Source organism: Aplidium turbinatum, chromosome 1, assembly GCF_918807975.1.
Source record: "Aplidium turbinatum chromosome 1, kaAplTurb1.1, whole genome shotgun sequence".
Taxonomy (NCBI): Eukaryota; Metazoa; Chordata; class Ascidiacea; order Aplousobranchia; family Polyclinidae; genus Aplidium; species Aplidium turbinatum.
Window position 1 is genome coordinate 58,091,207 of NC_137472.1, and position 16,196 is coordinate 58,107,402.

The following is a 16,196-nucleotide window of genomic DNA, read 5'->3' on the forward strand; positions in this document are numbered from 1 at the left end:
TCCAGGAGCCCAACCTTCTAAGGGTTAAAAGTCATGTCGACTTAATTATTCTTGATGCCCCCCTTATCGAAAATTGTTCTTTGTAATACCGCTTTGAAGGAGGATTACGACTATGAACAAAAGAATAAATTTTAAACTTCAATTTGTATTGAAAATTCATGACGTCATGTCTACCAACCTTATCACATTTTTTTTATTATGTAATATTTACCACCACCAAACCACTTTTGTCGATTGAATTTGTTAATTTATTATTCGGTAAAATGTTTAGATGATGTCACGTCATTACGCCGATTTGAGATATAATTTCATTCATGACGTCGTATGGATGAAAAACTTTTACAAGGTTTATACTCTGCTGAGATTAAAGAAGAAACATAAATGATAAATATTGGAGAAATTGAGTCTCCTTTACAACTTAAGAATCGAACAACTCAAAACTGCTGAAACAAAACGTATTGTTTAAGTGAAAGAATCACTGCAAGCAACTAATGCCAAAATGCGTGCGGAAGAAGTCATGGGAGTGTGAGGTATCAAAAATTAAACAGGTTGTTATTTTTCTACATCAATGTGACGTTAGTTAAAACTTTAAACATATCTACTGTACAATTTAGTCATCAAGGTTTTCCATACTTTTTTTAAAGAGAGCTTTTACCCTCCCCCCCCTTGCAACTTGAGTTGACTTACTTGTGGTTGGGATCCCAATATTAAAAAATTAATATTAATATGTCTTAATAAAAAAAAATGTTAAAAAGATGATGCCCAAAACATTGGGGGGGCAGCTGCCCGCCTGCCCCCCTCCCTGCCGGCGCCACTGACTATAGTCACTACTATCAGGCGCTAGCAAGCTAGCGTCTGATTGAACTTTTCTAATTTTCTTTTTTTACTTTTTGCTGACTTAGCTTTTTGTCGCTAGGAAAAGAAAGCTGAAAATCGTTCAATCAAACTGTTTGTTCAAAAGCGATTAAGAGTCTAACTAAAATTTTTGATACCTGATTGTCTTTGTTTAGCAACGTCTGATTATGTTAAAACCCATTGTGTCACCTTGGGGAGACAGTAAAGAAGGCGATAAAATATAATTGTAGAAAAATATGTTTAGACAGTCACCAAAAGTTGTCAAAATCTGACAAATTCTGCCTAATGTGACAAATCAGACCGTATCTCTATGTAGTCATGTCATATAGCAGGGGTGTGCAACCTTTATTAAAGGAGGGTCATATATAAACATCTGGGTGAAACCGCGGGCCGCACGTTTATTTTACATAATATGCTTTCTAGTAGTTGCAGGCACAAAAAAGTAGTTTATTTTTGTGATTGATCTTATGGCATGATTAGAGGTTATCTCCTTGCAGAAATATTAAGTTAAGACGCATAAATTTCTAAAGAAAACTGCTATTCAAATGTATTGTCACGCCGTCTTTAAACGAGTTCAGTGAGAAATTTGAAGCTGGCTTCTTTTCCTGACGACTTTTTCCAAATTTACTTTAATGGAAGTGCTCGCAATTCGAAGTCCTTTTTCCAAGTGATTGTCTGTCAGAACCGATCAATAGGAAGATTTTATGACGCCCATTTTAGAAAAAAATTGCTCGCACAAATAGGCTACGTTGAGCTAAAAAGAGCCATTTTTGAAGCCATGAATTTTTTCAAATGTGGAAAGTCATCTTGGTTGAGATGTTTTCGGTAAGAATCAAAAAAATGATCACTTCTTTCTGCAGTTCGTAAAATTGTTGCAACATGCAGCCTTTGCTTAACCAACGCACCTCGGGAAAGTACAGTGGATCTTTATGTGTCGTGTTGAGATTATCCAAAAACTTTTGAAACTGACGATGGTTGAACCCTCGTGCTCGAATAAAATTTACTGCTTCAATAACAGGGCTCAAGACGTGTTTAAACTTCAAGGGTTTTGCTGGTGAATGATGCAATGAAAAATTGCTATGTCATCATCGATTTTTCTCTCCCTCAAGGCAGACTTCAAGAGACCTATAAATCCAATGCCAGTTCCGGACATGCATCGAGCACCATTAGTTGCGATTCCGCATAAGCTGGACAAGTCCAATTCAAACTTATCAAAAGCATCAATTACTTCAGTAAAGATGTCAGCACCAGTTGTCGTGCCTTTCATTGACTGTAGTGACTGAAGCTCTTCCCTTTTGTTCAAGTCTTTGTCCACTCATTTTGCAAATAAGGCCTACGGTGCTGTGTCCTTCTGGTCCGTACCTTCATCGATCGCAAACTCCATGAAACAAAGTTCTTCACCTTATCCCTGAGAGTGTCACTAATATCACAGGCAAGATCATCGATACGCCTCGCTATCGTCCACCGTGACAGACTTATTTTCTCGAACTCACTCTTTGGGCACATTTCTTCTGCGACATCGAAAAGACACTCTTTCACAAAATTACCGTCAGAATACGGTTTCATAGTTTGAGCTATTCTCTGAGCAATTCTGTGCCTCTGATCTACTGACGTTCCAAATAATTAAATACAGTCGGATTAGCCGTGGCCGGTGGGAGATTTCTAAAATGATTAACAGAAGGTGCGAAATGTACAATAATCCACTCTACAATGAATTGTTCGCACGTACCAGACTAAACTAAATTATAAACACGTTTGGCGGGCCGCACACAATTCAAAACTGGCACATCATTGCGGGCCGCACAATTTTTCTTCGCGGGCCGCATTTGGCCCGCGGGCCGCACGTTGCACACCCCTGTCATATAGCATAGCAAGGGTCTGGAAAAAGATTGAAGTAACAAAACGCGAACGTTAAATCGTGCTCTAGACCGAAATGATTTATTCAATACAAGAAGTTGTCATGTTCACAACACCTTGAATTTTGGGGAATATCATCAACTTTCTTTGTAAAACATCTCAAAAAGTTAAATGTACTTAATTCATGGGTTAGTAAGTCCATATTTAGACAATAACAGCAAATTAAAATAGACTACATTTTTAGAGTCATTCCCTTAAATATATCCAAAAATTAGTTTAACTTTCTAGGTATTAAATTCTTTATGAAATGAAGATTTTATTTCGGTTTCATGAAAGTCCGTTGATCGTAATTCTCATCAAGCAAAGATTTTGATTTTTATGTGAGAGTTATACAAAACAAACTATAACTTGAATGGGTTTAACATAGCTTACTTTATTTTTATGTTAAATTTGTTGAAGTTACTTTGTTCAGTATATCTGTGGTACAACAAAGCGAACTCTCCACCAAAGCTTTATGTAATTGTAAGAGTGTTGGCTAATGACATTGAAATGTTCAACACAAAGCGTATAGGCTACTTAAGAGTTTTTTATGTTTGGAATTGTATCTTATTATGATGCAATGTGCTATTATACAATAGAATCTAGTTGACAATAAAGTTATTTCTTTTTCTATTGCGGTGTATGTCACGATCTCCAATATGATGAAAGCTCGTACATGTAAACGTTAAAAAAAACAGAATTGCGTAAACATAAATGCTGTAGAGTTTTATCCACTTGCCTGTCCTAAGAACACTGTTTCATAGAATACGAAGTTGGCTTAGAACACAATCCACTCCTGGAAAGATGATGCCAACTACTATGGTTGTAATAAAGTTCATGGGTGGATTGTTACACACTAAACAAGTAAAAAAATTCCTGGGTGACTTGCACTTTGAATCTGAATTCTTTTGTAGTAGTTGATAATTAGTTAAGCCGAAACCGTTTGACTGTTAAACTATTTGTAAATATGTAAAATATACTGTTGTAATGATCAACCATGTGCTATTGTTGTGTCTTGCTTGTCTTTGGTCCAAAAAAGCAAACTCTCTCCCGAAACTAAGTTACGGTCTTTGTGTGTACAATTTTTTATGATTTTGAAGTACTTTTGTGCTATTTTCACTATTTTAGCACCTGCATTGGATGTTCCGAAAAGCATCTGGAACTCAGGTAAAAAGGAAATATATACTCGACATTGTTTTGAAATAGCAAGTGTTGTAGTTGCTGACAAACATTGAAAAATAAATATTTCAATGGCAGCGTGTAGTTTTTAAGATATGACGAATGCGGCCATGCTTAAAAGTTAATACGATTGTGCATCATATTTCTTGCAACAACACTTTGCAAGACAGTAGCAACACAACTGCCTTGAATACCATTTGAGTTTGAACTGGTTTAAATCTATGATCTCAAATGAGCCGACGAAAAATGCCTAAACAAATCTGAGATTTAATTAAACTGCGAGGACATGTGGATAGGCAACGGTTTTAACAATCTGGAGCTATTGAAAATCAATTCTGTAGAAAGCTTCATTGCTGTCTTTCGACACTTGCAAACAAGCAGTATTTAACGATACACGATTTGCACTTTGTTTCTGGTTTTGTTCAAATCATTTTGAGGATCTGCAGAAAAAAAATTGACGCTTTTGAGCAAATAAATTAATGAGGCAACGCTTTGCAGCAAGGTGAACTTATAGAAACTAACATTACATCAAAAAGAAGTGAATACTCTGTCTAGCATAAAAAAATCCCAGAATTCAACGAAATGGAATTGCTTTATAATAATTCTTTGTTGTATAGAAGCCAGAATGTACAACATGTATTCTGTTACATGGTAGGCTACATGTTACAAGTATTCTGTTGCTGCACATGAAGTGTAAACAGTTTTTGTGTTTGGATTTTATAAATCAAGCCCACGTTAATCTAAATAATTTTTTTCTTGAATAAAGTAGACCAGATGACACCTGACTGAATCAGATAAATCAGAGCTTGCAAAAAGGTTTTAAGTTAGACCATCTTTATTCAAGAATAAGCATTACAATCAAATATACACATTTGGCTGCATAGCGAAGTGGTGAAAGCCATGTTCAATGTCCGAAAGAGCGCTGGTTCGACACCGCCCAAGAGCCATTTCAAGACATACTTGCAATATTGGCTTGCTGAAGAGATTGCAATTTCTGAAAGCTTTTAATCTTTCATAACTTTTTATTGCCATATTTTTTAGAGTAACCATGACATTTGTCACTGTCCTCATGCTTGGTATGTTGAACTTGGGCTGTCAGGCTCATTTCAAAGTTGGTTCTTGTAAGGTAAAATGTAACGTAGATGGAAAAGGTTCACTGACAGTAACCACGAGTCAGTCACCCACCATCAGACCTCAGGATCGTTTCAGGCAGCAAGAGATGACAGGATTCGAGGAATCGAAATTTGAACAATCATCCATGGGATCCCAACGTGATCGACAATCTATGGAAATTAACAGAAATGGAAAACCCACCGGTGTTGATAGTGACTGGAAATCATGGGGACATAACGATCATCGGGGACAAATGGGACATAACGATCATCAGGGACAAATGGGACCTAACAATTATTGGGGACAAATGGGACCTAACCATCATCGGGGACAAATGGGACCTAACGATCATCGGGGACAAATGGGACCTAACGATCATGTAGGACAAACGGAATCTAATCATAATCGGGGGCCAACAGGACCTAACGATCATCGGGGACAAATGGGAACTAATCATAATCGAGGGCCAATGGGACCTAACGATCATCGGGGACCAATTGAATCTAACGATCATTGGGGAACAATGGGACCTAATGATCATTGGAGAACAATGGGATATAATGACAATAGGGGTCAAATGGGATCCAACCATCAACGGGGATCAATGGGATCTACAGATTATCAAGAAACAATGCGATCTAATTATCATCGAGATTCAATGGGATCTCATGGTTATCGGGGACCAATGGGATCTAATGATTACCGAGAACAAATGGCATCTTACCATCACTGGGGGCCAATGGGATCTTTTGATAACTGGAGACCAATGGAATCAAATCGTTACAGAGAGCTCATGGGCTTTAACGATTGTCGAGGACGAATGGGATGCAACGAGTACCGAGAACCAATGTGCTCCAACGATTATCAAAACAACATGGGATGTAATGGTTGTCAAAGATCCATGGGATGCAATGGTCGTCGGAAAACCATGGAAACTAACGACCACCGAGAATCCATGGGATGCAATGGTGGTCGAGAAACTATGGGATATAAAGTTGATAGGGGAACCGTAGGATGCAATGGTGATCGGGAGAATACGGAAAATAAAGCTCACCAGGAAACCATGGGATGTGATGGTAATCGGAAAGACATTGGATCCAAAAGGGATCAAGAAAATATGGTATTTAAAGGTGATCGGGAAAAAATGGGATCTACATTTTCTGAGGAAAGTTATGGGTCTAAAGGTGATCCGGAAATTATGGGTTGTGCATGTGATCAAGGAAAAAATAGCTCTAAAGATAATTCATCCAAAAAATGCAACTGCCATGAAGTGGAAGATTTAAAACGTACGTCATGGAAAAAAACATAAACTTTTTTAATAGAAGCTATTAAAGTAACTCGTACCTATTAATTTTTCATCGTCGTTTTTGCCTGTTGCGTAAATAAATAATTTTTTATGTAATGCACTTTTAGAAATATTATTTACTTTATCTAAAAGTGTTTTTAGTACAGCAAGAGCAAAAATTGGTTGAAGATTGGTGATTTTGTACAAACAGAGTTCATGCAATGAGATGCATATCCCTTTTTGCCTATTCTGTATAATTTCATCTAATTAAAATCCCACTAAAATATTTGAGTGCAAAAATATTATTACTTTTTTTAATTGAGTACCAATGCAACTGATGAAAGAGTTCTCCGCTTTCATTAGTTTTTTCCACTTTTTATCCACTTTTGACTGTTATCATTGAATATTAATATGCAAGCTTCAAGCCTATGTGATGAATCCAACAAGAACGATTTTACCAATAAAATGTCAATTCTTTACTGACAGGCTAAGGCTTGTTGTTAGAATTTTAAGAATTTTAAAGAATTTTGTTCTACTTTATGTTTCTCAAGTATATCTTATACAATGTAATATTTTCTTTTGGGCTTGATAAGGGCTTTATGTATAGCCAAAACCGTTTGCTTATGTTAAATGTTGTTGTTTTTCTCAGCTAAGTCTGTTTATATGTTTGAAAAAATAGCCTCTCTACCAAAATTACATCTTTAAAATTTGCATTAAAACAGTAAAAAATTAGGAAAAATTGCATTTTAAAAGCATTAAACTACATTAACTAGTTTTTGCCATCATCCGTCATCTAAAACTCACTCACTCACTTTCCCTCATTTACTCGCCTGATGCCGAAACTGTGATTTTTCTAGGTGCAATGTTCCCGCAGTCATGCTCAGACATTCGATCCGTTGAGGGAATGAACAGGAGCGGGGTTTATACCATTTATCCATATGGAAATGACGATCTAATATCACTTCGTGTTTATTGTGACTTGAGAACCAACGGTGGTGGATGGTTGGTAAGTGGAAAGTAAGCTACTGCTTTTTGTTCAAACTATCTAATATTTTTTTTAAACTTCAACCTTAAAGTTATTTCGTTTAGGTTTATTTACCATAAAAATGGTGATAACAAAATAAATTTACAGTAAGGTACAACTAAATATTTTTCCTTTTAAAAATGTTTTCCTACTCTAAGTTAGTATGAATATGTATAAATATATAACATGAAATCAGTACTTAGATCGTCGAATTTTTTCAATTAGGTTGTGTCCAGACTTTGACATAACTTGGTGCAATTCCCTGTTTACCAAACGCTATTTCCTTTATTGATATACAACGTATAGGCCTTTAATTGTAGTTAGAGTTGGTGCACGTTTTGTTTTGAAGTTTCATTATTCTTCAAAATGTTCTATCAAATCTTGATATACATATATGTCGATTAGGGCAGAATCTTTTCCAATTAGATTGAGATTTCCAATTGAGATTCCAAAATTCTTTCCAATATTTGAAGGTATAAATAACATTTAATAATTCAACATTTCAGGTTTTCCAAAAACGAATTGATGGTTCAGAAGATTTCTATAGAAATTTTACCGATTATGTCCAAGGTTTTGGTGAATTGGAAAGGGAATTCTGGCTAGGTAAAACAACGAACAAGATTGATTAACTTCAACAGAGATTTTGAAACACAAAAATTAAATAAAGAAGCAAACGTTTTCGACACAACACTGTCACAAATTATAATAATGAAATTTCAACACCACAACTTGAATATTGCGCATGAAACTTTGATCAAAAATTATATTTTCATGCGTGGAGCGTGTCTCAAGAACGTATGGATAAATAAATTGATAATGCGTATGGCAACGCTGCTTTGGCGAAAATACTTAAAACCAAATCCGAATCAAATTTCGAAAAACAATGAAACGTTTTCATGGGAAGACGTCTTAAAAACATCTTAGACACAATCTCATGCAAGAAAAATTTGCTTTGACGCACTTTTTAAATAGCGTTTTCCATCAAAACCTACAGGCAAGGCATGTAATCGAATTCTGCATGCAGTGTTGCCAAAGGTAACTTTGCAGCATGATTCTTAAAAAGAGAGTTCACACACATGGAAAAAAGTTCCACCATGAAATTAGTTTTGCAATTAAAGAAGAAACTTAGTTTCTAATAAACTTGTTATTTAATTTACTTTTGTTTAAATACGGATAAACTTATTTATCATAATAATAGATCAAATATTATTAATACTACAAAAAGTGCTCAATGCCAAGCAAAAAACAAATTACGTGAAATATAGTTATTACTTTCTAAAACCTCTACAGCTTGTTTCACCCTAAAAGGGTGAAACAAATTCAATTTAATCTGCAAAAAAATACTTCAGAAATACAAAAGACTACACCTCCATCGGATGCCATAAAAGTCTCAATGAAGACGTTCAAATGGAAACCTTAGAAGTGGTGTAATTAAATCTGGTTGGTCTCCATTTGAACGTCTTAGTTGAAGCTTTTGTGGCATCCGATGGAGGTTGTCTTTTGTCATTCTGGGTGTTTTTTTGCAGATTAAGTTAAGGTTATAATGTTTAATATTGTCACGATTTCTTTCTATCTCTTACCAGGAAAAAGACTTGGAAAGGTTCAATGACGTAGTTTAATTGGTCAAACCGAAAAGCAGTCAATTAAATGTCGAATAATTCTACTAGTGAAATGATAATCTGACTTCTTGAAGGCTTCTCAAATAACTCTAATTTCTGCATCAACTACCAATCCACAACTCATAGCACAACTCTCATAATCAACTCATAATAATCACCATAATAATAAACATTACACAAACTACACCACTATTTATATAGTTGGTTGTTCAGTCCAGTAACTTCGAGAAGGTTACGTAGTGTTGCATCACACGAACTCATCGTCGGTCACGTAGCATTGAGCGGCATAAACAAGCAAGTTTAAAGAAATCTAAAGAATGTCACGTAGGGGTAGAGGACTGTTACATAATACAGATTTCGTAATCAGAGGTTACTTTAGGTCAATACCCGATAATAACACATCGCTCAAAATTCCATAATGAAAACAGCACATTCTGTCAAGACGCAAAGCAGCCCGACGCGAGGCCTTACATATTGATTGTGACAAATATCTTTTCAGGCATTACCGATTTATTGTTTTTGCATAATTTTTAGGACCTTCTAATGATCCCCCTTTTAGGGTAAAACAGGCTGTAGAAGTTTTAGAAAGTCATAACTATATTTGATGTATGTATCATAATATGTTAATAAAATGAAATTATTCGTTTTATTGAATTTTGATATGGCACACAGTGCATACCTTGCATTCACAGAGAATACTCCACTAGATTTTTATGCGATGAGAATGATGTATTAGACTCTATCAATATTTGTTTATTTATATTAGTTTGAAAAAATGTTGTTCATAATATTACTGTTGAGGCAATAAAGTGGAGTACTAAATACAATAGAATCAATAAATAAACTTAAGTAAAATATTGCTAAAAGTCATTTTTTCAGGATTGGATGTCCTTCACAAATTGACTAAAGATGGAGAATACAAAATGAGAGTAGATATGGAGGATTTTGAAAATCAAACTAGATATGCTTTATACAAGTAAGAGAAAAAAATGGTTAAGTTGATGATTGATGTTGTAACTTTAATAATTTATATGTCTTGTCTAAAAATGGTTTGGTATTAATTTCGACATTTGTTGAGAGTTTATAAATTGTAAGACATAGAACATTATTTTTATGCTCATCAAATAAAGAGCTGCAGTCGTTATTTACCAAAATATTGAGCTGTTGTTAAAAATAAAACATACACAATTCATGCACGTTGCATAAGCATTGCTTCCCAATAGAACTTTAAAGAAAATAAGTTTTTGGTCCAGTTTCCGAATTTGCTGTGAAGATTCTGGGCCCCTACATCTAGGGGGCGGATAACAAAGCAGTATCGGATCATTTTGTCATCGCTACTGGTAACAAACTCAGTTCAAAATATTGACAATCACCGGAATATAACAACCTCGGTATATTTTTTTCTTTTATTACATTTTTATGTTTCAGTGATTTTGTTGTTGGAGCCGGAAAGAATTATACTTTGACCTTTGAAGGTTACAACGGAACTGCAGGTGAAAACCGGATTATACCACTTGCAACGTTACAACAACTTTAAAACATAAGAAAATGCAACATTTTGCAGAATCAGCATCATTCAACAGCAGTATTTTGTCTTGTCAATACGTATTACATTACTTAAATCAAATATAGTTATTAGTCTTTAAATCCTTGACAGCCTGTTTCACCCTAAAGGAGGATCATCACAAGGTCCTTATTTAAATAGATTCTATTTAAAGTCTCCATAATAAGTGGTGATTTTCAGCTAACTTTTGCAGTTTTTCCGGGTTGTCCTCTGTGAGTGATCGAACCCTTCACATGAAAGTTTGTGCTGGTCTTCCTTGGTTTCTTTTGTCCTTGATCAGTTTTGATAATGTAGGAGACTTTAATTATAAGCTGAGTTCATTGATTGTCGTATTCTACAAGTGCAGTAAATGTCAAAGATTAGACTTTAACAAGTTGGTTAACGTTTTAATCTCTGTTTTCGCATGTAGGATCTGCATTGCAATCAGCAAGGTTCAGCACCAAGGATCATGATCAGGATGCGAACTTCATAAAAAACTGCGCCAAAGACTTCAAAGGGGGTTGGTGGTACCACAACTGCCACATCGCCAATCCAAATGGACTGTACTTGAGCGGAACACATGAGTCGTTTGGAGATGGGATAGAGTGGGGCCCTTGGCGGGGAGAAAGATACTCTCTCAAAAGAATTGAAATGAAATTGAAGAAAAAAGAAAAACATCTAAAATCCGCATAGTTCTTTTGTGCGTGCTGATGTGATTATGATATTACATAAATTGTGATGCAAAATATAGTGCAAAGGGTTCCGGGATTATTTAAATCAGAACTTTGCAAACTTTCTACCAGCTCTTGGTAAAGAATAACATTTTAAACAATCAAACTATCAGTAGCAGAGCTACAGTATTTTGTTTTGTTCATTTTAAAATTCAAGTAGTACTTCAGAAAGTGTAGCTAATAGCGTTTATCTAGGAATTATTTTTCTGTTATTTCATTAAAAAGATATATAAGTAGCCTATATTGTAGTCTGTAGTTAAACGATAATAAAACAATAAATGTTTCACTCTAAATGTCAAATGACAATTTGTTTAGTTGAAAAAAATCACAGTGGTAGTCCACATAAATTAGAGAAGAGGAATTATATGTTAAAAACTAAAAGTAGGCTTACCGCTTAAATACTAATAAAAAAAAAAACATATTCAAACGATAAAAAAAAACTTTTGCGTGAGGCACCACAGCTTGTTTTTTCAAACAAGTTTTACGGGAGCATGAACTAATGAAGGAGACAAGGTGCAAGCTTGAAAGAAGATAAGCTTTAAATTGGAAGCATGAGGTGCTTCACTCAACAAACGTTTCAAATTGGAAAAGTACCAGTTGTCTTCTATTTTGGAAAGTTACCTGACAGTGTTACGCGAGAAACTCTGGAAACAAATATGTTCGAAATTAACGTGAAAAACATTTTTCTCAGTTCTCAACTTACAGAGCCACTTCGTGCGCTTGTGACAATAATTTCTTTGTTTGTTTGACTTTTACACACTACGAGTTGGGAGTAGATGTAGCCCTGACCCTTTAAAATATCACGACGTAAGACATAGGAAGGCTCTTTTAGCTGTAAACAAGCAATGGAATAAACTAAATAAGGATTTTACTTTGGAACCAGTCCGCCCCGTTAGCTCACTGGTTAAGCGACTACTTCGCACACAAAGAAACCTTAGATAAAACGGCACTGTTTCGGCTCTCGGGGTATGCGCTTTAGCAACGCATACTTAGGACTGCTTTCCATTCAGCAGGGCCTAGTGGATCGCAGACAACAACCCTTCAACAACAAGAAAAAAAAATTACTCTGTCAATCTCGGTAACCGAACTGCGTCAGTGGTTCAAAGCCTTTACAAGTATGCTGAACTGCCAGGAATAACCAATCAAAGGCTGTTTCAGTCCGAAGATAAAATTCAAACCAACCAACTAATGATGATGACGTTGATGATGACAATGCATTGAATGTAGCGACTACCGGTCCAATATAGTGGACAAAAATCCAATATGTCTTTTACAGTAAACAACGTTTTATTGTATGTAATTAAACTGTCCATTGCCATTAAGCCAGCGAATACAATAAATTCCATACAACAACACTTCAACAACAAGCGGAAACTACACTCTGTCAAATCTCGGTGACTGGCCTGCGTCAGTGGTTCAAAGCCTCTACATACTGTACATGCGCAACTGCCAGAATTAAGCTCCTAAAAAAGTTTTCCCAGTCCAATAGATAAAAATTCCAAATCAATCAACAATCTACTATATAGACAACAAGCAATATGGTTACATTGAAAAGCATAGGCAGTCCACAGGATAATGTGAGAGCAAAGCAATTAATAATAATAACACTGCGCTGTATTCATCGTTGAATGCGTTGCTCCACATCGCTTTACAAAGCAGACAGTGTCAGTGCAGCGGTATAAAAGCACAATCGAGCACATCATTACTTAAATCCATTCCATTGCTGAGTGCCAAGTAGGAACAGGATGTAGTACCACTTTTACAAAGTCTTTGGTGTGGTCCGGCAGGGTAACAAACCCATGCCTACCGATTCAGAAGCGGACACACAAACCACCACTAGATGTCGATGCAGCGTTTTCAAAGCGTTATACAAGCTGTATTCCTATATCTTCAAAGATGCGGTGATTGTAAAATCTTAGTCATGGCTTCTTTAAATTTTAGCTTGATTGTTACTGAAAACATTGGAAAAAGAACCTTTTTTTACTTTATATATTTTCATAGCTTTGGTTGAGAGTTTACTTTGTCCCATCACAATCATACAAAGCTCAGCAACATCAAAGGCTTCTTTCATGCTCTATTCATGCTATATTATGCAGAAATAAATGAGTAAGTTATAAACGATTATCGAACGTTATCACAACACTGCGGTGCAACGCGGAGGAATAAACTGCTGACCATGTTGTTCTTGAATGCCCCATTTACAAGGCGCCAAATGCAATGCATGACATAGCAGAACTGGACGAAGCGACACTCACCTGGCTTTCCATCAGCTGCCCTGAAATCTAAACAGTCCTATCCAGTGTTGTACGCGTCAATGAAATAAATAGACGGCGTCAGCGCGAATTGCCTAAAAACTTCACGGCGTAAAGTACTGCGTCAGCTCTTAAAGAAGTTGACGGCGTCAGCTCTTAAAGAAATTGACGGCGTCAGCGTAAGCGCTAATTTCGAGCGCTATTTTAGCCAAGGTCTCACAAAACGGAAGTATTTCGCCTTACCAAGTATTTCGCCTTACCTTAGGCTAACAATAGCTATAAATAAAGAGCAGGTATTATGTTTTGACATGGGCTCCGTTAGAGGGGGGCCAGAGGGATGATTACCCCCCACCAATTGGAGTGGGGAGTAACTAATGCAAAATTACCCCCCCCCCCCTCCCCACTGACGTAGAGATTAAAATCTAATTTTTAATATATTTTTTTAGTTTTGTGTTTTATTTTCATTTTTTTATTTTGTTGCACAACTTTTGAGTTTTTTGCTTGAAAACTCAGATTCACAAGACAACGCCAAGCTATGTATCCTGTCAAAAATATACGCATCACAATCCACTATGTATGACGTATGTATGACAGGAGGCAGTTCCATGCATCTATTGACAGCATAGTGCAAGACCTCACCCATCGTTTCAATGGCGAAGGAATAAAAACTCACCAAATGCTCGAAGAAGTTTTAATATCTGGCACATTCAACGACAGTGCAGTTACAGCGTTGGAACGATAGCCTATGGCTTGGAAGAGAAAATTTTGGGCCAAGATTTAAGCCACTTCCATGAGAAATGTGGGCCGATCAAGTATGTGCGATGTTCGAAAGAAGTTAATGGGACTTAAACCTATTGTCAAAGAGTTGTACACCAGTGTGGAAAAACTTGTAAGATTTCTATTGGTCAATGCCCCTTCTTCTGCAGAAGCTGAAAGATCGTTTAGCTCGCTACTACGCTTAAAAACATTGCGCCGAAGAACAATGCCTGTGTTAAGACTCAATTCCATTGCCATGTGCCAAGCCCATTAAGTGTATATGGTTGAACTAAGTGTAGATGAAATCTGCAAAGAATTTGTTCTCAACATTGCACAAAGATTTAAAGTCTTTGGCGACTTCTGACTGTTCTGCTTAGAATAGAAGCAGAGTGCACAAAGTGTTTTGTTTGAGTTGACGTGTTTGTTTGTAATGTTAGGCTACATCTTTATAGTTTTTGTGAGATTTTGGTACAGGTAATAAGCCTACCTGAGTGTTATGGCACTTTTTGTTTAGTGTTATTTCTTACACGGCGCAGATGGTAGGCCTTCCTGTAGTGTCAATCAAGATGTCTCCCTATTTTCAGTTGTTGTAAAAGTTAATGCATTTTAGGTTTTCTTTTATTTTTTTCTGAGTTGAATGTAAGCCTATAGACCCTACTAGATGCTGAAGCTTTTCCTTTCACTGTGGATGTTATGGCACAGGTTATCGTGTTATATTCATGTAGCCTAATTGTAATTTAGGTTAAGTTCCAAGCGTACTGTGATGGTTTTAGCATATAGAAATATTTTAACGAGGTCCACTGCACCAACATCGTTTTTTTCAGGGGCATAGAGCTCTTGAAATAAAGTATCTTTAACCTCCGCGATGGTATTCATTGATTTTTCCTTTTTTCTTTCTGATCCCTCGTTCTCGATACTGCTCACGATATGAGTGATCATCATTTGGCGAACTTCTTTCGCTTGTAGTCCAGGAAACCATTCCAACCATCGCGAAAGCCGGTTATTCGGATGAGTCGCGCTGGCCAGAATACATTTTGAAACTCTCAGTGTGAAACGAGACTTTCCATGAAAACAAAAAATAACGCATAGCGCGTGACGCTTAAAATCGGCAAAATAGTTGACGCGCTATCACTTCCGTCAACTAAAAAATAAACTGACGGCGCTATCCTTAGCGTCAACAAAAAGTTGACGCCGTCAAATTGACAGCGTCAACGTACAACACTGGTCCCATCTCACACGAAAGAAGAAGATTGTGTCCTCATCAGGATTAGCTAAGTAATATTGAGAACTGTATTAATAAATCACAATTTAAAAAAATAACAATTTTCTGAATTTTTGGTCATTTTTTTCATTGCATGGTGAAGACACAACGATGTGGCGAGTGTATTGATAATAGTATTTCTTAATAATTCTGATTTGTATATATTTTGTGTAAATAAAGTTAAATATTTAATGTTGTTACGTTTTATATACTTTTTTTTAGTGGATGTAATGTGAGATTCTATATAAATGCCTTTCGTGGCCCTTTACTATGTCATTTATAGCCATGACTCGTCAAATATTTAAAGTACTATATCATAGCAGTAGTAGTACTTTGGACAACTGCTTCAAAAAACAGTAGAAAATATTTTCGCAAGTGTTTTCGTAAGGTCGCATTTATTGTCATTGCATGGAGGTAAATGTGTCAACACAAAACGACACTGCGTGCTGAAAGTCTGTTTTTATTTAATTGATATGTGAGGAAATCTGTTTTTGGAAGCTTCACTAAAAATTTAAACAATTAAAAGCCCATGTGTAGAAAGCTTCATTGCACTCTTTCTGCAGTCTCAAACAATTAGCAATTAAAAATATACGGTTGCAATTCAAATACTGTACATTTGTAGGCTAAAGAATTTTAACTATTTGTAAAAAAATGATTATTTGTTGGACTCGATCAATCGATC

General features: G+C 36.0%; 1 protein-coding gene across 1 annotated transcript; it reads left to right on the forward strand.

Annotated features, from left to right (window-relative positions):
- The first annotated feature begins 4,198 nt into the window (after positions 1 to 4,198).
- On the forward strand, positions 4,199 to 11,539 carry LOC145783878 (uncharacterized). The gene is made up of 6 exons (XM_082595637.1): positions 4,199 to 6,329; positions 7,186 to 7,334; positions 7,859 to 7,955; positions 9,851 to 9,947; positions 10,400 to 10,464; positions 10,945 to 11,539. Exons 1-6 carry the CDS (start codon positions 4,979 to 4,981, stop codon positions 11,205 to 11,207), a joined length of 2,022 nt encoding a protein of 673 aa, XP_082451763.1. The 5' UTR covers positions 4,199 to 4,978; the 3' UTR covers positions 11,208 to 11,539.
- The last annotated feature ends 4,657 nt before the right edge of the window (positions 11,540 to 16,196 follow it).